The sequence below is a fragment of the Lolium perenne genome, chromosome 2 (genome assembly GCF_019359855.2).
Source record: "Lolium perenne isolate Kyuss_39 chromosome 2, Kyuss_2.0, whole genome shotgun sequence".
Lineage (NCBI taxonomy): Eukaryota > Viridiplantae > Streptophyta > Magnoliopsida > Poales > Poaceae > Lolium > Lolium perenne.
This window is the reverse complement of record NC_067245.2, coordinates 302470236-302496076: the sequence shown is the minus strand read 5'-3', so window position 1 is coordinate 302496076 and position 25841 is coordinate 302470236. Positions and strand designations below refer to the sequence as shown.

Genomic DNA, 25841 nt, shown 5'->3' with positions numbered 1-25841 from the left:
GGGTTGAACTACTTGACTAAATGCAAAGTGTGTGTGTGCACCTGAAAAAATCTTCAACGAAATTGATGTGTGTCCGTGAAAAATTCTAGTGTGTGTGAGTGTGTAGCTGAAAAAAGGCTACTATGTTGGTGTATGATTCTTTACAAATGCAAAGCGTGTGTCTGCACCTGAAATAATCTTCAACGAAAATGATACTGACTTGGTACACTGTGTTTGTGTATGTAGCTTAAATGTTACTTTCAGTGTTTGTGTGCAACTGAAAAATCATCAAGAAATCATGATCAACAAATATGTACGTGTGTGTCTGTATGTGCACCTCAATAAAACAAGAAACAAGAATATATGATTAAGCAAACAAAATAATAGGATAGCCATATGTCTTGAACAAAACGAAAAAAGTATTGATGGTCACTTGACAACATAACATAGTTGATAGAAGGAAAAAAGCTATTCATGGTCAGGAAACCTTCTTCGGGACTAAAACCTAACCACTCAAACTTTTATCTTCCATTTTCTATGTCTTCTTGTTGATCCTGGAAGCGACGGACCGAATTCTCTCTTTCACCATCTCTAACGTGTTCGAAGGTGATAACATCATTTCAGCGACAATTCGTCTTCGCCTTCCATTAATTTTGATCTAAACAATATTACGAAATAAGGGTTAGATGTAACACATTTTTGTTAATCCAAGGGTGTACATACAGACGATTTTTAACAAACCTGTGAAATCTCTGTAGTCATCCGGTCCCCATCCCAATGCTCCATGCATTCCATCACAAACAATCCACAAGAGTTCCTGTTGTAAATGCAAAATCTCGATAACGTTAATCCTCTCATGTATTGATCATAAACTTAAATTGGTGTAACATTAACTCACCCGTCATGTTGCTGCGGCATGTCGTACTCTAATATCGGCCACTTTGAAACGTCGGGATGATTTCCACTCGTGACTTCGTTGGCCACTTGCATGTCATCTGCAATTTGGCGCCGCTGTAGAGAGATAACAGTTATGCTAATTTGCGCAATTCAGTGTGTTAGAAGTAATGTGGACAATTTGTTTTTCACTTACAAGTGCCTCAACAGTCTCCAACGTAAACTCTAGAGGATAAAGCGAGTCGAGAACTTGGAATTCTTGCTTCGGTATGTGCATGACAACGGTCGTCCAGTGTGTATTGCCAATGTTGAGTGGAAAATAAACCTGCAAAAAATTAGAACATATGAAAAAAATGAGATGTCATTCGGCAAGTTTATTAGCAGAGTACTACAATATTTTATAACAATCATATATTACGTTCCTTGTCACGGACGGTGTATTCCGTCAACACTCTACCAACCGCGCCAGATCTTACCATCGCGCTATCCATGTTCTTGCTGGATTCTTTGGGTTTGTCTCCGGCAATTGCCCGGTCTACTAGATATTTTGATCTCCATGCTGGACACAAGAAGCGATCATCCCCAACACGGAGGTTCAAATGCCCAATGTAACCATCAATGACCTGCGAATAACATAATGACATTATATGTTAATAACATACATGTAAATATTAAATGTATGGAATAGATGTGTTCTACACACTTACATCATCGGACAACCATTTTTCGTCGAGAACAACACGTAGCCGCTCAGCGTTAACTTCATCGCCCCTGGCACTCCGGTAAACATTCTTTTTTTTGTGCTGGTCTGAGCGAGATGCAAGCTCGAGGAAGACTATAGCTGCGTCTACAAGTTCAGCCGTCAAATCGCATGATGCATCCGGTTTTGCATTTTTATCTGCTCCAGATTTATCATCGAAATTCAGAGCTGCATGCATATGAAAATGATTAGCAAATACAACATTTCTTATAGAGAATATTAAAAATAATGGGAAAAATAAACTACCTTTTGTGGATGAACCACGGACTTGACGCTTGGTGCGTCTGTCTAGAGCATAGGGAGATTGAAATTTTTTGGGAATTGTTCGCTTCCTCTTCCCAGCCAACTCATCTTCCTTTGATTTAGATAAGAACTTGCTAATACTTACTGCGTCGAGATCAATTTCTGAATCTGATGTCACCGGATCAGCATTTTCAATGATGAACGGATTATCCGGTGTGCTACCAACATCGCCAAATGGCTTTCCTGCTGGAGTACCATTCAGTCCACCAGCCTTGTCAGGTGTGCGCATAGCATCATTTGCATTCTTTGCAGTACCATTCTTAGCAGGCTCCTTTAATCTTTTTTCCAATTTATCAACTTCATCAGCCAGGTTCATGTCAATGATACGAATAGAATCTCCACCTCCTGCTGAATCGCTCTCTTCCTTGTACATGAACTCTTTTTTATCACGAGGGCCGTTCCGGAAAGAGTTGACATCTTCCTGGTCCTCCATGTTACCGGAAACCGGTGCGGCTGCTGGTTTGTAAGTCACGCCTTCCTTATTAAACATCTCCAATGTTCTCTGCAACACAAAAATATATAAGTTCATGAACGATTGCATTTTCAATAACAAAAGAAAATGACACAACAATTAGGCGTTTCACCTGAGCACATAAGGCAGGGATGGTAGCCAACATCTTCTGCAATTGTGCATCTAGGTAACCCGTTAAACGATTTATCAGAATTTCCGTCTGACCGTTATCAATGGGTTTTGGAGCCTGTTTCTTTTTTGGAACAGCACTCGCGGGCTTGGCGTTATTCTGATGAGCAGCCACAGGATCTGGCACAACTGGCTCCATCATCCGATACTCTTCAGTGATATTTTCATCAATCTGCACGTTATATAATGCAAGAGTTAAGTACTACAGTTTTGAATTGATTATTTACAAAATTAAGTGTGCCTATTCGTAACACTGAAATTAGTACCTTCACGTTACCACGACCTCGACCATGCTCATAGTCAAAATTGTCTCTCCGCGTGGCAGCTGCTTCATTCCAGTTCCTCATTAGAGGGCGCATGGACAGTTTAGGATTAAATGCACAGTCGCCTTCTAGCGGCTGACATTTTTCCCAGTACAAGTACTGCATGCATGTAAACAAAGGAGGGTAAATTAATTATCTATACGTGAAAAATGCAGTGAGATGTAGTATGCACAACACTCCGACATAAGACCATACATACCTGCAACATTCCTAAGTTCCCTTTTGGCCACTGACGAATTTGTCTACCTTTTCTTACCAGCCTAATGCTATCCAACAGAACCCTAAGAGTGAATGCATTCCAATTGATTTTTGACATTCGGTTCACATCTTATACTAGTGCATAGAACTTGTGTGGGACAATCTTCGTCGCCATAGGAGCAAGTACTGTTCCCAGAAGCACTAGCACTACCCTCCTCAGGAAGTCATCATCGGCAAGTTTACTTTTAATGATGTCGTCAATTAATTCGTCGATAACGATGTTACCGGTTGATTTGCTTATGAACTGTGGTGGGATGCGATGCTTCACGTCTTCACCTTCCTCGGTAAGTATTTCCCCAGCAGAAAATCCTTCATTAACCAGACCAAGGAGACACTCAACATCAACAAAACCAAGAGACACCGCGCCATTGTTATCTCCTATTTCGAATGTACCAGTGGCAGGGTCAAAAACATCAAGCATGAACCTGGAACAAAAATGAAGATGAATCAATAAGTACTATGCAAAAATAATCCACGAATTACAAATGACATATGAACATGTGATGAAATATTACGTAATATACATGTGAGAAGGTGTACCTGATCAATATTGTACGCATCTTCACAGAAGGAATCATCATCATACTTCTTAAATTAGTTAGAGCTAGTCTAGCACGTTGATCCACGGTAAGACGGGCCATGAGCCTACACAATTTTTCGATGTTGCAGCAAACTTCACCCCTAAGCTCGTCCATTCTATCAAGGAAAAACACTATATTACGAAAGTAATATGTCACGTACAAAAAACTAAATTAAATGTGCAAGAGGGAGACTTGAATACAACATGATTTTACATACGATGCGTGGGATGACATTATTGTACATACGATGTGTGAGATGATATGCTTTCAACAGACAAATCATGGTGAAATTTTATACAAAAAAATTGAGAGCAAACATCTGCCCGGCCTATACAAAAAAATTGCGACTCTAGAGGAGCGGCGACTCTAAACTATACAAATTTTAGTTGCTTCATACGATGTAGATACGAAGGTCTTGATGTGTACTTACTTGACGAGGCAGTGTTGGAACCGTCTTGGTCTGTCTCCAATGAGATCTAGGTGACGGTGTTGGGCCTGGCGTGGAGAAGATTCCTGGGTACGGCGGTCTCAAGTGAGGGTGCCTTGCAGATGGCGGCGGTGGCGGGGATGAGAGCCTTGGAGATGGAGGAGGCGAGAAGAATAGAGAGGGCGACTGCGCGGGCGGTGGCGGTGGCGGTGGCGGCGGCGGCGGCTGTAGCTAGGGTTTGCACGATCTCAATGACGGCAGCACGAACACCTTTTTATAGGCCGACCACGTCGTCCGTCATTTCCGGAACATGCCATGCGCAAACCATGCACGATAAGATCGTGGCGCGCGTGAAGATCGTAATGGTGCGTTTCCATCCGCCGTTTCGGGTTGTGCCTTTTTTTAATAACATTTTTTCACTTTCATTATTGTTGCATATGGCATTTTGGTTGGTCCATGTTGGGCCAACGAAATTAAATAACAAAATTATAGTCTATACTTATCATGAACAATGTTGATATGTAAATATGGACAACATTAATAAAATATGTTTTAGGCCATGGGATCACCATTTTGACCCATTTTGACCCTAAAACCCTAGTATCGGCACCTCCCAACCATGGGATCACCATGAATGCAAAAACCAACCTAGAAAGAGCAATTAAAAAAGGGTGGGGCACACCACCATGCACAAGTGTGCCAAATATTGGCCCCATCCAAGGTGGTTGGGTATGTTTTAGGCCATGGTAGACCCATTTTGACCCTAAAACCCTAGTATCGGCACCTCCCAACCATGGGATCACCATGAATGCAAAAACCAACCTAGAAATAGCAATTAAAAAAGGGTGGGGCACACCACCATGCACAAGTGTGCCAAATATTGGCCCCATCCAAGGTGGTTGGGTATGTTTTAGGCCATGGTAGACCCATTTTGACCCTAAAACCCTAGTATCGGCACCTCCCAACCATGGGATCACCATGAATGCAAAAACCAACCTAGAAAGAGAAATTAAAAAAGGGTGGGGCACACCACCATGCACAAGTGTGCCAAATATTGGCCCCATCCAAGGTGGTTGGGTATGTTTTAGGCCATGGTAGACCCATTTTGACCCTAAAACCCTAGTATCGGCACCTCCCAACCATGGGATCACCATGAATGCAAAAACCAACCTAGAAAGAGCAATTAAAAAATGGTGGGGCACACCACCATGCACAAGTGTGCCAAATATTGGCCCCATCCAAGGTGGTTGGGTATGTTTTAGGCCATGGTAGACCCATTTTGACCCTAAAACCCTAGTATCGGCACCTCCCAACCATGGGATCACCATGAATGCAAAAACCAACCTAGAAAGAGCAATTAAAAAAGGGTGGGGCACACCACCATGCACAAGTGTGCCAAATATTGGCCCCATCCAAGGTGGTTGGGTATGTTTTAGGCCATGGTAGACCCATTTTGACCCTAAAACCCTTGTATCGGCACCTCCCAACCATGGGATCACCATGAATGCAAAAACCAACCTAGAAAGAGCTATTAAAAAAGGGTGGGGCACACCACCATGCACAAGTGTGCCAAATATTGGCCCCATCCAAGGTGGTTGGGTATGTTTTTGGCCATGGTAGACCCATTTTGACCCTAAAACCCTAGTATCGGCACCTCCCAACCATGGGATCACCATGAATGCAAAAACCAACCTACAAAGAGCAATTAAAAAAGGGTGGGGCACACCACCATGCACAAGTGCGCCAAATATTGGCCCCATCCAAGGTGGTTGGGTATGTTTTAGGCCATGGTAGACCCATTTTGACCCTAAAACCCTAGTATCGGCACCTCCCAACCATGGGATCACCATGAATGCAAAAACCAACCTACAAAGAGCAATTAAAAAAGGGTGGGGCACACCACCATGCACAAGTGTGCCAAATATTGGCCCCATCCAAGGTGGTTGGGTATGTTTTAGGCCATGGTAGACCCATTTTGACCCTAAAACCCTTGTATCGGCACCTCCCAACCATGGGATCACCATGAATGCAAAAACCAACCTAGAAAGAGCAATTAAAAAAGGGTGGGGCACACCACCATACACAAGTGTGCCAAATATTGGCCCAATCCAAGGTGGTTGGGTATGTTTTTGGCCATGGTAGACCCATTTTGACCCTAAAACCCTAGTATTGGCACCTCCCAACCATGGGATCACCATGAATGCAAAAACCAACCTACAAAGAGAAATTAAAAAAGGTTGGGGCACACCACCATGCACAAGTGTGCCAAATATTGGCCCCATCCAAGGTGGTTGGGTATGTTTTAGGCCATGGTAGACCCATTTTGACCCTAAAACCCTAGTATCGGCACCTCCCAACCATGGGATCACCATGAATGCAAAAACCAACCTACAAAGAGCAATTAAAAAAGGGTGGGGCACACCACCATGCACAAGTGTGCCAAATATTGGCCCCATCCAAGGTGGTTGGGTATGTTTTAGGCCATGGTAGACCCATTTTGACCCTAAAACCCTTGTATCGGCACCTCCCAACCATGGGATCACCATGAATGCAAAAACCAACCTAGAAAGAGCAATTAAAAAAGGGTGGGGCACACCACCATGCACAAGTGTGCCAAATATTGGCCCCATCCAAGGTGGTTGGGTATGTTTTTGGCCATGGTAGGCCCATTTTGACCCTAAAACCCTAGTATCGGCACCTCCCAACCATGGGATCACCATGAATGCAAAAACCAACCTACAAAGAGCAATTAAAAAAGGGTGGGGAACACCACCATGCACAAGTGTGCCAAATATTGGCCCCATCCAAGGTGGTTGGGTATGTTTTAGGCCATGGTAGACCCATTTTGACCCTAAAACCCTTGTATCGGCACCTCCCAACCATGGGATCACCATGAATGCAAAAACCAACCTAGAAAGAGCTATTAAAAAAGGGTGGGGCACACCACCATGCACAAGTGTGCCAAATATTGGCCCCATCCAAGGTGGTTGGGTATGTTTTTGGCCACGGTAGACCCATTTTGACCCTAAAACCCTAGTATCAGCACCTCCCAACCATGGGATCACCATGAATGCAAAAACCAACCTACAAAGAGCTATTAAAAAAGGGTGGGGCACACCACCATGCACAAGTGTGCCAAATATTGGCCCCATCCAAGGTGGTTGGGTATGTTTTAGGCCATGGTAGACCCATTTTGACCCTAAAACCCTAGTATCGGCACCTCCCAACCATGGGATCACCATGAATGCAAAAACCAACCTACAAAGAGCAATTAAAAAAGGGTGGGGCACACCACCATGCACAAGTGTGCCAAATATTGGCCCCATCCAAGGTGGTTGGGTATGTTTTAGGCCATGGTAGACCCATTTTGACCCTAAAACCCTTGTATCGGCACCTCCCAACCATGGGATCACCATGAATGCAAAAACCAACCTAGAAAGAGCAATTAAAAAAGGGTGGGGCACACCACCATGCACAAGTGTGCCAAATATTGGCCCCATCCAAGGTGGTTGGGTATGTTTTAGGCCATGGTAGACCCATTTTGACCCTAAAACCCTAGTATCGGCACCTCCCAACCATGGGATCACCATGAATGCAAAAACCAACCTACAAAGAGAAATTAAAAAAGGGTGGGGCACACCACCATGCACAAGTGTGCCAAATATTGGCCCCATCCAAGGTGGTTGGGTATGTTTTAGGCCATGGTAGACCCATTTTGACCCTAAAACCCTTGTATCGGCACCTCCCAACCATGGGATCACCATGAATGCAAAAACCAACCTACAAAGAGAAATCCAAAAAGGGTGGGGCACACCACCATGCACAAGTGTGCCAAATATTGGCCCCATCCAAGGTGGTTGGGTATGTTTTTGGCCATGGTAGACCCATTTTGACCCTAAAACCCTTGTATCGGCACCTCCCAACCATGGGATCACCATGAATGCAAAAACCAACCTACAAAGAGAAATTAAAAAAGGGTGGGGCACACCACCATGCACAAGTGTGCCAAATATTGGCCCCATCCAAGGTGGTTGGGTATGTTTTAGGCCATGGTAGACCCATTTTGACCCTAAAACCCTTGTATCGGCACCTCCCAACCATGGGATCACCATGAATGCAAAAACCAACCTAGAAAGAGCAATTAAAAAAGGGTGGGGCACACCACCATGCACAAGTGTGCCAAATATTGGCCCCATCCAAGGTGGTTGGGTATGTTTTAGGCCATGGTAGACCCATTTTGACCCTAAAACCCTAGTATCGGCACCTCCCAACCATGGGATCACCATGAATGCAAAAACCAACCTACAAAGAGCAATTAAAAAAGGGTGGGGCACACCACCATGCACAAGTGTGCCAAATATTGGCCCCATCCAAGGTGGTTGGGTATGTTTTAGGCCATGGTAGACCCATTTTGACCCTAAAACCCTTGTATCGGCACCTCCCAACCATGGGATCACCATGAATGCAAAAACCAACCTAGAAAGAGCAATTAAAAAAGGGTGGGGCACACCACCATGCACAAGTGTGTCAAATATTGGCCCCATCTAAGGTGGTTGGGTATGTTTTAGGCCATGGTAGACCCATTTTGACCCTAAAACCCTAGTATCGGCACCTCCCAACCATGGGATCACCATGAATGCAAAAACCAACCTACAAAGAGAAATTAAAAAAGGGTGGGGCACACCACCATGCACAAGTGTGCCAAATATTGGCCCCATCCAAGGTGGTTGGGTATGTTTTAGGCCATGGTAGACCCATTTTGACCCTAAAACCCTTGTATCGGCACCTCCCAACCATGGGATCACCATGAATGCAAAAACCAACCTACAAAGAGAAATCCAAAAAGGGTGGGGCACACCACCATGCACAAGTGTGCCAAATATTGGCCCCATCCAAGGTGGTTGGATATGTTTTAGGCCATGGTAGACCCATTTTGACCCTAAAACCCTTGTATCGGCACCTCCCAACCATGGAGCATCCATTAGTTATTCAAAAATATTCAAAATGAAAAAAAATCGTCACATTCCATGTTTTCTTGTGTTACATACAATGTGATAAAAATTTGAGGTGATTTGGAGGAGGTCGAAAAATCACTATACTTTCAAGTATATATTTAGATAAAGGACAATTCTAAAACAAATTAATGAAAACATACAAGGTTGGGTTGATCTGCCAACCTTCAATGCATCTTTTGTACATTTTCTGTATATGAACTTTTTACAAATTCGATTTTTTAAATTCACATATGAAATATCAGATACAAAGAACATATGAAATTGCTACTCTGTTTTATTCTCATGACATTGGTGGTTGCTATTCTCATCACATAGCGGCTTGCTATTCATTCATGTAACTTATCTACTATGTTTTTTAAACTATTGAATACATTATGATAGAGATCAAATTGGTACATAACTCAATATTACTGAACTATCAAATTTTCAAACAAGCAAAATTTTAGAATTACCATTTCCTTGCAAACAAGATAATATTTATGGACTACCATTTTTCCAACAGAACATGGATGGTAGATAAAAAGGCTGACAATACTTTGTAGCCATCCATAACTTCACTTATCTTATAACAAAGTGAAGAACCAGCAAAAGCAAACACAGTGTGCTGCATACCATCTAGCACACTGGTACAGTGCATACATAGCTACCATAGCTAAAGTTCACATGCCTAGCAAGTCCATACATAGTTACCGCACCATAACAGAAGGTGCACACATAAACTAGCAGTTCTTAATAACATACATTACTTAACATCATCATATCTACTGATGATGTACTTCTTCACTAACTTTTTCAGGCATTCAGTCAATCCTGACCATAGTACTCCAGTACTTTCCTCAGGGCAGCATGGTTCGCCTTGTCGCGGAGATCCTTCGGGTGCACCTCCTTCACATGGCTAACAAGTCCTTCACGCATACCATCCCTAGGAACCTGCTTGGAGGGATGGAACTTGCAGTAGTACCTCCCATCAGGTTTCATGTAAGCACTGATTCCCTCAGCCCAGATCTTCTCCTCCACCTTCTTCTCATATGACAGCACATTGTACTTGCTGACTTCATTATCAGATGAAGCATCTGAGTTGTACTGCAAAACAACAATGTCACAATAATATGTCACAACTATTGTACAGCAATGAGTTCAATAAACTTGTCAACCATGCACAATCAATATTGAGAATGCTCTCTTACCGACACGGCGTCCCCGGACTCGACCTCGCGGGAAATGTAGGAGTGGCCAGAGTCCTCCGAGTCATCAAACTCCTCAAACTTCCTCTTGCGGACAGAGGAGGTCTCACCAAGCTGATGGAATATATACAGATTATTATGTCAATCTAAATTGCAATCATAGCAGCATAACACATATACTACAAATCCTTATTGCAATCATTACAATAACAGGCCAGTAACATTATATTTCTCCTATACTATGTTAAGGTGAAACATAATTCTGTCAACCTATCATTAATACTGATCTTAATATCATAGAGTAATCATAGTCAATATTATGTTTCACCTTACCATAATGTTGCTCTTAATAATAAATTTCATAGAGGAAATAGAGTCCAGATTCTATAGCAATCATTACTACATTATAGGTGCTTCAAAGAAATGTAGCACATTCTAACTTACAACTGTACTTTCAATACATGACAACTATACCTTACTATACAAAGCATGTTAAATATTACTACATAAAGCATGTTTAATACAGGTGGAATTAATAGATTACAACATATTCTGAAAAGGGAAATATATTATGCACAAATGGGAATGCCCCTGGAGCAGCAGTACCATAATAATAAGCAATAATTATCACCATAAGATGTTAACTAAGCAGCATTTAGGGGTTTTTAGCTTCTAACACCCAGAAGTGGAGGTCCTGCCAAATCATACCATTTCAAATAATAGGTACACATGCTATTATTCATACTGTGGTGATGTACAATTATAGTAACTACATATTTTCCCATAGCAGGTAACAAATTATTATGTCAATGTTGTTGCCATCATAGCAAGATAACACTCCTGGAGCACAACAGCATTACCATAGATTTACAAATCAATGTGAATCCCTAAAGCAATTATGCAATCATGTAATAAAAAACATACTAATGAAGCTCTGTAGCAAACAATTGATGCTACTACTAACAAATAAATTGTGCACACAGTAATCAAACCAGATAAATTGTGCACACGGTATATAAATTGGGGTCACATGACAAAAAACCCCCCTTAACTACGAATGCACACGGATGTCAAACCAGATTTAAAAACCCCTTGCCAACATACACAAACCACAGGACAGTCTGCTAGATCCATTTGGTCCACAGTAAGCCCTAATCACAAATCATATGATTCGTCTATTCTTCGGTTTCATCTAACCCTAATCACCATCAAATAAGGGAAAATAAGCTGAGGAGTTGAGAGGATAGCACATACCAGAGGGTCTTCCACCGTTGGCTGAGCATTCAGATCTGGCACGATCTCGCCGCCGAATCCGTGCTCCTGCTCATCCGCCGCCGTCAGCACCAAGCCTCCGCCCGACGCGGCCGCACCACGACGGCTGCATCCACCCGGCACCACATCTACCTCCGCCACGCCGGTGTTCTTGACCAAGGCAGCGACGGCCGCCCTCGCGGTGGAGCTGCTACCCTCCATCGGCCTCCGATTCGACGGAAATCCGCGGAGAAGAAGGGATTAAAGAAGAGAACTGGCAGTGGAGAGGGAGTGGAGAAGACGAAGTGGCCGAGGGAGAGGGTTTTCTCCGTACCTGATTTGGGGGGGAAATGGTGGGGCGAGGGAGGCGGAGCAGCCGACGAAGGTTTTATATGTCCCTTCAGCTTCGGTACACGCACGTGACTACGCCACGTACACGACGGTTCACAGAATACGTACATCACAGTCGCGGGCCATACGGGCCTGTACAGGGCTTTTACGTATCTGTCAGAAACGTGAAATTACAAAACTAACCCTGAATCCGAACAGGTATCGCGCGATCTCAACCGTTCATGTGTTTTGACGATTCCACTTTTCCTCTAGGGGGGAGCACCGGAGCAGAAGCGTTACACTGGTTAGGCCATCACTATCTCTCGATAATGAGTTAGGACTCTGTTGTTTACACACACGCACATATGCTTACTCTAAACTAATACTAATTATATACTAAGTTACCACATATTATTTAATGCCCAAAACCCAGTCTAATCAGAAAATCATATGATCCCATAAAACCTCGAATCTTGGTTTCAGATATTAGTGAAATATCAACATTATTTTTATTTATTTATTCAAAGAAAGGAGTGTCATTATACCAATATCCGTGGACGTTCAAGAAGCCAAAAGTGCTCCAGTAGAGTCATAGTTTCGGTTACTGCCGTGTATTGCAGTAGTATCTTTAATTTTTTTCATTTATCTGTGATGATAAGTTGGAAACTAAAATTAAATCTAGAAGGCAAGTGTTGCACAGTTTAAGTTTTAACCGCCGTATGTGAGTATTCTAATTGTGAACTGAAAGTGACTGGCAATCCCTTGATGCTGCTCAGCTTGTCTCCGTCAAGATACCGATCAAGCATTAAATAAATCATGACAGCTTTCAAACAGAGAAGGAACTAAAATGATTATTAAATGCAGAGCAAAATCCTACAGACCTTTTTCCTGTGAGGCTTGCATATAAGTACACCTGGTTACTAATAGAGTTACCTCGCAAACTGATTGTCTTCACCTCGACAGCTTCATCCCTAGAAGCCATTCATTAGCTTTACTGCACAAGCGGTACGAGGATAGTTGTAGGCCGGGTTCATACCTTTGTTAGATATGGAGGGGGGCAATGATGTCAACACGGACAAATCAGATGAGATCCTCCTGCCCGGGTTCCGGTTCCATCCTACGGATGAAGAGCTGGTTAGTTTCTACCTCAAGAAGAAGATCCAGAAAAAGCCTATCTCCATTGAGCTCATCAGGCAACTGGACATCTATAAGTTTGATCCATGGGATCTGCCAAGTAAGCTTGAAACCTACATCCCCTTGTTATGTATCCTTTTCTCATGAATAGATTGCAACGCAATAGACTTTTCATTTTTCAATGTTTGAATCTTTAAAGTCTAACTTCACTGCCTCTTCTGAACGACAGAGCTTGCAAGCACCAGCGGCGAGACGGAGTGGTACTTCTACTGCCCAAGGGACCGAAAGTATCGCAACAGCGAGAGGCCGAACCGAGTCACAACAGCTGGGTTCTGGAAAGCCACAGGAACAGATAGACCGATTTACTCCTCCGAGGGCACTCGGTGCATAGGCCTGAAGAAGTCCCTTGTCTTCTACAAAGGCAGAGCGGCAAGAGGGATGAAAACTGACTGGATGATGCACGAGTTCAGGCTTCCTTCCCTCACCGATCCATCGCTTCCCAAGAGACCGATCGACAAGAACATCCCGCTTAACGTATGCATTTCAATTCATATTATCTTTGTTATATATATATAGGGCTAAGTTCCAATGCTATATATGTTTATATATCAAATTCTGAAGGGAAGTGTTCTGTTTCCGAAAACAGGACTCTTGGACGATATGCAGAATCTTCAAGAAGACCAGCTCGATGGCCCAGCGGTCGCTGTCTCACACTTGGGGGTCTCCAATGCCTGGGGCAGCTGAGCAAGATCCCTTCTCTGGGATGCAATCGGTGCAAGCTTCACATTTTTCTTCTGAGAGCTCCTCCCGCTCACTGCACGTTGCAGCAGCACCAGCAAGTCAGTTAATCACCAGCAAATATGGCTTCCAGGGACGGCAGCAGCATTTTCAGAAATCCAGCAACACACAGGATGGCTCCTCATGCAAGGTCATAAGCTTCAACTACAGTCCACCTCTGGAAGTCCAGAAAGCTCCCATCATCTTGCCATTCCAGACACAGCCATCGCAGAAGCCCACGCAAGCTACGCCACATCTCTTCAACCTACAGTTTGGGAAGCCTGAGCAGATCGCCGGGTTTGTGGGGTATTCTTCTGCAGATATAAGCGTGGGCATGGGCTGCAGGAACCAAGAATCATCAACAATAAATCCTGACAATACCTTCAGCATGAACAGTGAGTGGGAGGCTCCGGAGAGGCTCAACTTCCCATTCGATTCAGGAGCAGGCTCTTTGGATGACTGGAAGTGCGACATACCTTGGGAATCCTTTCTTAGCCCAACCGCGTCTGTGGGATAAACCAGCTAACAGAAAGTGTGAACTACTTGTCTGAGACTTCTATTTAGACTTCGGTGGAACAAACGACAACAGTGGACACTTGAAATACTGACATAAGGTGCAGGGTAGGTGTATATCTTTATTATCGATCTATCGACAGAAAAAATGTGTACAGCTGTGGTGTCACTCTCCCTAGTGATTTTTGGGCCTGAGTGGAGCCACTTAACAGAAGGGGTGAATTTCTTAGCTTGTAATAAGATGCTAAGCTTTCATATTTCTCTTTTTCCCGCCCTGGCCTGCCTAGTGGACATGGAGTCCTTAGCCATAACCTCACTCCCACTGCATTATGTCTTACAACATCTCTAGCAGATACCATAAACCATTGATGTATGTGGGTTGATAGGGGATAAATGTTGGTGGAGGATTAAAGATGTAAAGAACAATAGTGATTGACGTGCCAATAGATTGATAAGCCGCAAGTAAGACAAATAGGAGTGTAGAGGCTACTACTAGGCGAAGACCGAACTTCAGGAAGGTCTCGTCCGTGCGCTAGCGTAGGACGCGTGTCCCCGAACGAGCAAACCAAAAGTGAAAATAGTGATGCGTACTTCCCCGAGTGCACTTGACTCGAGGGGACGAAGCAACGGTGACCCGCACTTACTCCCTTATTTTCTTTTTGCGGGCAAAAGGGCTATATATTAAGAGAAGGGATTACATCGAGGTCATGGTCCAGTTCCTGAAAAACACAATCAGGCACCGAACCAAGCCACATCGTAGTTTGGAACTCCGTTCTTGTAAAATTTGCAAGACAGTGGCTTACCATATTCTGCGAACGATTCACTTTTACAAAAAGAAATTTTTCTACTACCATTAACTAAAAATCTAATCTCTAAGATTAAGTGCATCAGTAGCGAAGGATTTTGAGTTGTTATAATAAGGTTTGAGCAATCGGTCTCAACGGTTACAGGTTTCAGGCTATGTTGTAGCAGCTTGAGTCCCTCTTCACATGCTCTAGCTTCTGATTGATAAGGGTCAGTACAATCACGGATTTGCCGGCAAACACAAAAGATAACTTGACCCAGCTCATCTCGGAGGACCATACTAGCTTCTTCGTACCACCTCTCTATACACTACTACAGAATGCATTAGCTAAAGTACAATAGATAATAGTACCAACAAAATTTGTCCCACTACAAATACCCCGAAATACACCAAATTTCAAAGTACACAAAAGTACCACCTGTAGTAAAATCAGAAGTACACCGAAATACAATTGTGCTGAAATCGAAGTACACCTGTAGTGAAAAGAGAAATACACCGAAGTACAGTTGTCCAAAAACTGCGGTACACCAAGGTACAATTGTGCTGAAACCGAGTTACATCGAAATACAGTTGTGCTGAAACTCGAAGTATACCGGAGTAAAGTTATGCTGAAACCCAGAGTACACGGAGGTACATTTTTGGTAAAACGCGAAGTACAAGTGTTATTTTGCGATCCAAACTCATACTAAAGGGAGGCTAACTTTTGACGAGCGGAGCAAGGCCCATCACCGGGTAGGCTTGAGCCGAAACATAGTGGAAGCCCCCCCTGACATAGGCATCCCCAATGGGCCTGCCGAAGGTAGTACCCGGGGTTTACTGAAGGCCCACGACCCGAAGGATAAGAAGATTCGGAAGCCCAAGATGTTATTATGGAAAGATAGAGTTGTAATAGGAAGTATCAAATTGTAATCTTGCGGGACGGGTTAGAAACCCTCCCGGACTCTGTAAAATTGTGTATTACGAATCGCTCGGCTCCAACTTGTATATAAGGGGGAGTCGAGGGACAAAGAAATCATCGAATCATTGTTGAGCAAACCCTAATTTTTACTTCGTCGAGTACTTTTCGGCTGAAACCTTCGAGATCTACTTGCCCTGTACATCCAACGAAACCCTAGTCTACTAATCGTAGGCATTGACAAGTCGATACCTTGTCAATTGGCGCCGTCTGTGGGATTTAGAGGCGACAAGGAGCTGATCTCGATGGCACGTTCAGAATCGTCGACTTCGTCGATAGCAAGCAACACCATGGACAAAGGTAAACAGATCGAAACTGGTCTCGTTGATTTTTTGCCTGACCCGCCCTCCCGTTTGGATGCATATACGTATCTGGAGGAGCCCATGGAGATGACGTTCGGAAGATTCCACTTTCGCATCGGGAAGGAAGGAACGTATCGTCTCGAAATTCCGAGATTCTCGGGATTCTCAGCGGTCGATCCTGAGTCCTCAAGCTCGGCATCATCGGTCGAGTCAAGCGACGAAGAAATTTCTTCGCCACGCTTCATCAGTACCAGAGCAAGCGAAAAACTCGCCAAGATCTTCAGTGACCTGTCCTTCGAGTCGTCTGCGAACTCCAATATAAGTAGCGATTCTGACAGTGTCGACAGCTTCGACTTCATCGACAAATCCATCACCATTGGAAAGGTCTTCACCAATCTCTATGATGGTGTCACCAAAACCAGCAAAGTGCAGAACTCAAAATATCATCAAATTTACGCCATCGGAGAAGCAAGTCGCGATCAGGAGGAAACGTCGGAGGCTTTCGACGATTTGGGAAATCCATACGTCGATCCCTCTGACCTAAGGCGAGGTTTAGGCAACAAATACGTCGAGCCTACACCACGTATGAGAGTTCAACTTCCACAAGCAGCGTGGGACAAAGCCGCAAGAGCTATGGATGGTTCAGAACCAATGGCGACAACCGCCACGACTGAAGAATTGCAGACATACCAATATAGACTCGCTCGAGCTGGAAGGGAATTGGAAAAACAGACAACAGCTTTGAACAGAAGAAGGGAGGCAGCTTCCGCGTCAAGCAGGCGAAGGGCGGAACTAAGTCGACATTCAGGAACTTCGGGAGATAGCCACAGAGAAGCTCGGAACAGGGCAAGGTCAAGGTTGCAAAACATACCTGAAGCAGAAAGAGAAAATCTAGTTCAAAACCTCGACATGTCCTTTATGTCGATAGACACAAGAGGGAACATCATCCCCAAAACACCGGAAGCTGGGTATATGGCGACACAAGCCTTTATCCTCGCATCTAGGCCACCTCCTGGAGATCCAAGGGAAGCATTGTATAACATGGTCATGGCAGGTGTTGGAGCCATGGGAACAGCGTTTGTATCGACGCCTCCCGAAGGATCAGCAAGGCAAAACAGTCCACGACCTATTGTCACAGCAGCAGTTCCCGAGAGAATAGGCGAAGCAAGGGACACAGAAACTCAAGCAAGGGTAGACAGGGCACGACAACATAGAAGGGAACGTCGACACTCTCCAGACATAGCCGAAGAGGATATGTGCGGGCTACCATGTTTTACAAGAAGGGTCCGAAAAACTCGGGTGCCTTCAGGGTTTTAGTTGCCTGATAATTTCAAAAAATTCGATGGACTGCAGGATCCTGAGGATTGGCTGGTAGACTACCTTGAGACGGTGAAGTTAATAGGCGGAACCAGAGCAACAGCAATGCAAAGTATCCAAGTACACCTGAGTGGAGCCGCGAGGTCTTGGATAAAAAAGCTTCCCTCAGGTTCAATCGATAGTTGGACTGATTTTGAGGACATATTCATCAAGAATTTCCGGTCTACTTGCAAAAAGCCTGCAACACTCGAGGAATTGAGATCATGTCGACAAAAGCATGATGAATCAATGCGGAAGTACATCCAAAGGTGGAACATCATCAAAAACTCGGCAGAAAACATATCTGACGAGAGAGCAATAGATGCGTTTATTGCAGGAGTTCGACGAGGAGATTTCGTAGAGGACTTGGGAAGAACTAACCCAAGAACATTATCAGCATTAATGGAAATAGCAAACAGATGGGCAGATGGTGAGGATGCTGTACATAACAAGCGACACAGGTCACCCGAGGAGGACCACAGTCGAAATTTTCAAAATAGACGACGATTTTCTCGATTCTCGAGTTATGATCCACCTGGCCAAATTTCGGCTGGGTTTCGAGCAAGCGCTGGAGGAAGCAATAGAGATAACTATCAACGAAGCAACGAGCAGCGAGGTGACAACAGAGATGATTCGCGAAACAACAGGCCAAACAATGTGCCTAGGTTCCAAAGGCCCTTCGTGTCCCCTGAGGATATGATGAACGGCCCGTGTCAGATGCATTTCTTTGTCGACAGTAATGGGAAAAGGCAGTCGGGACATTTACAGAAAGACTGTCGAAATTTTCAAGCAATGATGAGGGTTGCCGCGCAAGCCAATGCTCAGGCAGCAAGTCGAAACCCTCAGGGACCTAGAAGTGAAATCCACCTACCACCTCCTCCCGCAATTACGGACGAAAATCAACATCAGCTCAGAATAGCGGCAGCACCAGCACCACCACCTTACGTCGATCCCAACTCCCATGGAGCGGTCTCGATGATTCAGAAAGGCAGACCGTCCAATAGAGCTCAGAAAGTAATTTCACGACAGGTGTTCATGGCAGAGAAGATGCCTCCACCAACGGTTGAGTATCTCAATTGGTCGGGACAAGATATTGGCTTCACAATTGCGGATCACCCGCAGCAAGTTCCTCGACCAGGGCAATCAGCGCTTATTTTGCCAGCAGTGATCGCAGGATTCGATGTATCTCGAGTTTTCATCGATGGAGGAAGCAGTCTAAACCTTATATATGCAGATACACTAAGGAAGATGAACATATCCTTGGCAAACCTCAAGCCAACGGATACGCGTTTTCACGGCATCACACCGGAAAAGCCAAGTTACCCATTGGGGAAGATCAATCTCGACGTTCAGTTTGGTACCCGAGAGAACTACAGGATAGAAAGGTTGGAGTTTGAAGTCTTGGATTTCCCATCGCAATACCACGCTCTGTTGGGGCGCCCAACATATGCCAGGTTTATGGCGGTACCACATTATACATACTTGTTGTGGAGAATGCCTGGACCTAAGGGGCCAATTACAGTCAAAGGAAGTTTCGCGCTTGCCGATAAATGTGATAAGGATTTTCATCGGCTCTCAGAAACCTTCGGGACGCAAGCAGAGTACATGGCGTCAAGGCTCACGACAGACTACGACGTACTGCCAGATGAGGGGAGGCCTAACAAAGAATCAACTTTTAATACCGCAAAGGACTCCAAGGAAGTACAGATCCATCCAACAGATCCGAAAAAGACGACATCCATCGCGACAAACATGGACCTTGCATAGGAAAGCGCGCTCGTCGAGTTGCTCCGTGAGCACTGGAAAATGTTCTCATGGTGTCCAGCTGACACGCCAGGAGTACCCAGGGAACTTGCCGAGCACCACCTAAACTTGGATCCAATAGCGAGACCAATCAAACAACCCTTGCGGCGTTTTTCGGAACCGAACCGCAAGGCTATGCTGTCAGAAATCGATAGACTCAGAGAAGCTGGTTTCATCAAAGAATTACATACAGAGGCCACGTGGGTAGCTAACCCAGTGTTGGTGCCGAAGAAAAACATGAAAGTCCTTCGCATGTGCGTCGACTTCACGTGTCTCAATAAACATTGTCCAAAGGATCACTTTCCCCTCCCGAGGATCGATCAAATTATCGACTCCACGGTAGGATGTGAACGTCTTTCCTTCCTGGATGCTTACTCTGGTTATAACCAGATCAGATTAAAAGAAGAAGACGAGGTCAAAACAGCGTTCATCACACCTTACGGCGTGTTCTGTTATCGAACAATGCCCTTTGGTTTGAAAAACGCGGGAGCAACATATCAGCGGATGATGCAGAAGTGCTTAGCAACACAGATTGGGAAAAATGTACAAGTATACATCGATGACGTCGTCATAACATCAAAAAAGGGAGATACGCTAATCGAGGATTTGAAGGAAACCTTCGATAATCTCGACAAATTCTGTCTCAAGCTGAACCCGACAAAATGTTCTTTCGGCGTCCCTGCAGGAGAACTTCTCGGCTTCCTCGTTTCAGCAAGAGGGATTGAAGCAAATCCCAAAAAAATACAGGCCATAGTAACAATGAGAAAGCCAACAAAGTTAAAAGAAATACAGCAGTTAACCGGGCGAGTCGCAGCTTTGAGCAGATTCGTCGCCAGGTTAGGAGAAAAGGCATTACCGTTTTACGCTTTGATCAAGCAAGGAGACAAGTTCCAGTGGAATGAAGAGGCAGACAGAGCCTTTGAGGACCTCAAACGCAAAATTTTGACACCTCCAATCTTGGTGGCGCCAAAAGAGAAGGAACCTCTGTTGTTATATATTGCGGCCACACCTCAGGTGGTAAGTACAACACTTGTCGTTGAAAGAGAGGAAGAAGGAAAACTCCATGGAGTGCAGAGGCCAATATACTTCGTCAGCGAAGTTTTATCGCCTTCAAAACAGAGATACCCTCAGTATCAAAAGCTAGCATATGGAGTGTTCACAACCGCAAGAAAAATGCGGCACTATTTTTCGGCACACCCGATCATAGTGGTCAATGAAGCTCCCTTATCCAACATACTCAACAATCCAGAAGCTACGGGTCGTGTCTCCCTTTGGGGAATAGAACTTTCCCCTCGGGACATCACGTACGAAAAAAGAAAGGCAATAAAGTCGCAGATTCTACCAGACTTCATCGCAGAGTGGATGGAGTTGCAAAATACAGGACCACCGGATTTATCGAGAACTTGGACTATGAACTTTGACGGGTCCAAGAGATTAGAAGGAGCTGGAGCAGGTGTGATACTAATATCACCTGAAGGCGACAAGCTGAAGTACGTTCTGAGGATGACGTTCCCAAACGCGTCTAACAATGAGGCAGAATACGAGGCCCTCATACACGGGATGAAGATGGCGAAAGCTTGCGGTGCAACTCGATTAAAAATCTTTGGCGACTCGCAGTTGGTGGCTCAGCAAATCATGAACCAATGCGATGCAGTCAATGACAGTATGATAGCATACAAGGAAGTTTACAATGAGCTCGAGAAGTTGTTCGATGGATGCGAAGTAAATCACATCAGCAGGTTGAGCAATGATGAAGCCGACGTTCTCGCAAACATCGGGTCACAATGTCTCGCAATTCCACCAGGAGTATTTTGGGAAGAGATAGCAGAAAGGTCTACGAAGTCGACAAAACCAAAAAAGAAGGAGAAGGACAAAAAACCCTCGGGGGCTGTCAAAGAAGCACCAGAGGAAGAAGAGGAGGAGGAACAGGACCTGGTCATGATGGTACAGATACCATGGATACAAGCGTACATATCGTACATCCTAAAGAAAGAAATACCCGACGATCCAGTCGAAGCAAGGCGAGTTATTAGACGATCTAAAGCTTTTACTGTGGTCAAAGGGGAGTTATACAAACGAATTATTTCGGGAGTACTACAAAGGTGCGTCACATCCGAAGAAGGAAGGATGATCCTGAAAGATGTACACGAGGGAATTTGTGGTCACCACGCGAGCAGTCGAGCTATTGCTGCCAAGGTCTTTCGAGCTGGATTTTACTGGTTGACAGCAATAGAGGATGCAAAGGAGATAGTACGAACTTGCGACGCGTGTCAAAGGTTTGCCGCAAAACCCCACTCCCCGGCAGCAGAGCTGATGCCAATACCATTGTCCTGGCCCTTTGCTCAATGGGGCCTTGATATGGTGGGTAAATTACACAAGTCCTGGCCAGGAGGAAAAGAGTATATGCTCGTAGCTGTCGACAAATTCACAAAGTGGATCGAAGCGAAGCCGATAAACTCACCGGATGGGGCATCTGCCGTCAAGTTCATAAAAAGTATCGTCTTCAGATTTAGAGTGCCTCATAGCATCGTCACAGACAACGGCAGTAACTTCACATCCCATGAATTCAAAGATTATTGTGAAGAAGTGGGTATCAAGCTACACTTTGCGTCGGTTGCGCACCCGCAAACCAATGGCCAAGTCGAAAAAGCCAATGGCATCATCTGCAATGGCATCAAGAAGCGCTTGTTAGCACCACTGGAGAAAGCTCGACACACCTGGCCGGAGGAGCTGCCCAGTGTGTTGTGGAGCATACGAACAACACCAAATACAGCGACACAAGAAACTCCGTTCTTCTTGGTCCATGGAGCAGAAGCAGTATTACCAATCGAGATAGAACATGATTCTCCACGAGTCACGGAGTATAATGAAGAGGTGTCGAGGAAAGCATTAGAGGATGACGTTGACGCACTCGACGAAGCTCGGGATGAAGTACTCTCGCGGGTAACTAAGTATCAGCAGGACCTGAAGAATTACCACAGTCGACGTTTACGGCCAAGATCCTTTCAAGTAGGAGACCTAGTTCTTCGGCTCACGCAAAAAAGTCATGAAAAGCTCGAATCACCATGGCTTGGACCTTACATTGTCACAGAAGTAATCGGAGGAGGAGCATACAGGATAAAGGACAAGAAGACAGGGGTGGAGGAGCAAAACCCCTGGAACGTGGCGCAACTCAGGCGGTTCTACGCCTAGAGTCAAAATATAGTCCTTGTAAAAATACAATGTACTGAAACGCCCACGAGTTTTCAGACGCACTCTTTTCCTTTTTCGGGGCACCGAGTGGGTCCGGGAAAGGTTTTTAATGAGGCAGGCTCGCGATGCTGCAATATAGTAAAGATAGTTGAGATATACATTTCTTCGACAGGCTCGGGGGCTCACGCCTCAGACTTGCAATATATATTCCCGAGAATATCTTGCCTTGGTGTAATAACACCTCGCAAAATAAACCAAAATACAAGATAGCAATAAACAAAACAAGGCACGGGGGCTTGTACCCGCAAATATAGCATGCTCAATATAAGTTAGACGCTTTGGTTTAAAAACCTCGCGCATACGATAAATAAATTCGACACCAAGACACTCGAGGTCTTAACGAAGAAAAATAGTTTATCGGCTTTACAATATAGAACATGATTACAATATACAAGAGAGTCTTGAGAAAAATTCAAAGGAAAAAATTAATTATGGCCTAGTATGTTATCTATGGTCATCCGATTCACAGTACGAGTACTGTGTTCGGCATAGCTGCCCTTCACGAAGAATTCGGAGTCCATCCGAAGAAGTTCATCCATCATATCTTCGGCAACAGGGGTTACATGATCATCAATTTTGCCAACATCCCTTTTCTTCTTCTTCATCTTAGCCAAACACTTGGGAACAATTTGGTTCATGTCAAACTTAGGATGGCAGATCTTGATCATCATCATAGCAAACCTGGCGCCAGCAGAAAATTGCGCCCGAACAAACTCATGGATTTTAGGAGCATCTCGAAATTTCTCCATCAAACCAAGAAGAGTATCGGGTGCCTCGTTCCGAGGAAACATCGTCTTGTAAACAAGAGACAAGGTTCTAGTACAGAAGTCAAAGAAGTCACGAACTTGAGAGGAGCGATCTTGAAACCTGACAATTTGTCGGGTCCGCTCCGGGGTAGCCCAGAACAGAGAACCATGGTCAAGGGAAAGGTTAACAAGAAGGTTTGTCCTAGTGTTTACCCTCTCTTCTTCGGCAGCAGCGTCAAGAAAGGAACCTATCAAGAAACGGGGCAGGAATTTTAAAAATATATAGAGAAGACACGGCAAGAAGACAGAAGATGTCGTGGTCCTATAAAAAGAAGATGCGGCAAGCATACCCGACATATCTGCGCTGGCTTCATTCATCAACTCGAGCATAAAATTTTCTCGGGTGGTCGCCTTTTCAGCTTCAGAAACGGCGATCTCCTTAGCAGCCATAGCCTCTCGAACTTGTTGAAGTGTAATTTTTTCTGCCTCAGAAGCCTTGCGAGATTGCTCCATCATCACAAGTGTTTGCTTCTTCGCATACTAAAGTTGCTGCCAAAGTTCTTCCAACTCTTGCGATACACTCATACTCAAGGAACCTTCGCCAAGTTCAGCGTCAACAGGAACTTTTCTCGAGCGAGAGGAAGGAGGCAAAACATCGGAAGGAGTAGGAGTTGGAGTATAGTTATCAAATATCAACTGAAATTAAAAGAAGTCGACATCAATCATCAAGCAAGATAGAATTCCATTGATTTTTCAGAATAATTACAAGACATTACAGAGGAGCTAGTGGGATAAGTGTCGCCAATGGCTACTTCGGCGACAGCATCAAAAGAAAGAAAGAAAAATAAAAAAAAAGAAGGATGAAAGACAAGGTGGTCTACTGGACCTCCGGTTTTGATGAGCTTGGAGCCGAAGTTGGCTTGCACCCAAGATATGCAAGAACCTTCTTTGAGTTTGGTTTTGCAGCCTTGATCAGCGACTGCCACCTTTTAGTCTCCATCTCTTGCGTGTCGCCAACTTTAGTCCAGTCGACAGTTTGTTGACTTTCGGCAACCAGAGAAATGGTACTTTCCACGCCAACCTTCAAACTTTCTTGGCGAAGTCTGAGCCCAAGGTTTTCGAAAGTGTTGAAGCACTTGGCGAGGGCAAGGAACGGCGCAGGTTGCTCCTTCTTCGGGAAGAAGTAGGGATAAAGCCGCGACAACCCTGCTTCAGCTTCGACAAGGCCGTCGCGTGCTTCATCTCCATGTATCTCCAGAAGAGAAAGCGCGTCAAGAAGGGGATTATCCTCGGGATCACTAAGTTCATATTATTGACCCGTCTTCCCTGCTAAGACAAAAGTTTATCGATAAGCAAGCAAGATAGAAGGAGTTCAAAGCAAGCCAAAAAATTTCGGGCACTTACTGAAGAAACGACGACTTTGTGACGCCAGGCGCTTGATAATTGCCTCTTCGCGAGCAGATTGTTCTGTAATGCGCTCGCTTAGAGAATTTTCCGCCTCATTAAGTCTCCTTCGAAGATCTTCGACGGTGGCGGCTTCTGCCTTAGCCTTCTTGGCATCTGCTTCAGCCTCCTTGCGAGCTTTCTCACTTTGCTCTAGTTTGAGAGCAAGTGCGTCAGCACGATTTGTAGCTTCCGCAAGTTTGGCTGAAAAACAGTCGACAATACTGATTATGGCGAAAAGAAGTAAGAAGAAGGAAATGCAATTAAGGGAAAGATAGCAAGGGAATACCTTTCAGTTGGTCAGAAAGATTACGGTACCCGACAAATTGGGTACCGAGACGAAAAAACTCCTTCATCAAAGGCTAGAGGAACCAAAAGAAAGAGAAGTCAAAATATAGTGCGGGAAAAACCAGTGGCAACATGAAGAAAGAGGCAACAAGCAAAATAGTTACAGATCAAACTTACATCATTCAGTGAAGCAGTCGTAAAACCACCGCTTAATTGGGTGGGTTCTTCGACTGGTTCAATTCTGGCCCTCTTTGGTGAAGGGGCTCGGGGGCTTGCAGGTGGAGTCGGATGCTCGACGTCATGTTGAGGAGGCGAAGTTTCCTCCGCCTCAGGTTGAGCATCCGACACAACTAAAGTACGTGACGTACTCGTTCGAGCAGCCACGACAATAGGCGGATTTTCTTCCTTGTCGTCGCTGCAATAAAACGTCGACAGTATAAACAAAACAACGACAAGTATTTTGCAGGATAAACAACAAAGGATAAGTGACTTATGAGCTGACGAGGGCATCCACAAAAGGAT

The 25841-nt window shown here is 44.6% G+C and overlaps 2 protein-coding genes and 1 long non-coding RNA gene across 3 annotated transcripts; 1 reads left to right on the top strand and 2 right to left on the bottom strand.

The window, feature by feature from the left end:
* Positions 1–514: 514 nt before the first annotated feature.
* Positions 515–3798, bottom strand: LOC127329669 (uncharacterized). The gene is made up of 11 exons (XM_071825744.1): positions 3698–3798; positions 3309–3582; positions 2843–2998; positions 2521–2748; positions 1880–2438; positions 1581–1801; positions 1350–1496; positions 1070–1198; positions 878–990; positions 721–796; positions 515–637 (listed from the first exon to the last, which is right to left on the bottom strand). The coding sequence occupies exons 1-11, from the start codon at positions 3796–3798 to the stop codon at positions 515–517; spliced, it is 2127 nt and encodes a 708-aa protein (XP_071681845.1).
* A 5895-nt stretch (positions 3799–9693) lies between these two features.
* LOC139835345 (uncharacterized) lies at positions 9694–10515 on the bottom strand. The gene is made up of 2 exons (XR_011751147.1): positions 10368–10515; positions 9694–10263 (listed from the first exon to the last, which is right to left on the bottom strand). It is a non-coding gene; the product is annotated as an uncharacterized lncRNA (long non-coding RNA).
* A 2477-nt stretch (positions 10516–12992) lies between these two features.
* LOC127337041 (protein FEZ-like) lies at positions 12993–14465 on the top strand. Its single transcript, XM_051363916.2, has 3 exons — positions 12993–13179; positions 13309–13613; positions 13726–14465. Exons 1-3 carry the CDS (start codon positions 12993–12995, stop codon positions 14371–14373), a joined length of 1140 nt encoding a protein of 379 aa, XP_051219876.1. The 3' UTR covers positions 14374–14465.
* The last annotated feature ends 11376 nt before the right edge of the window (positions 14466–25841 follow it).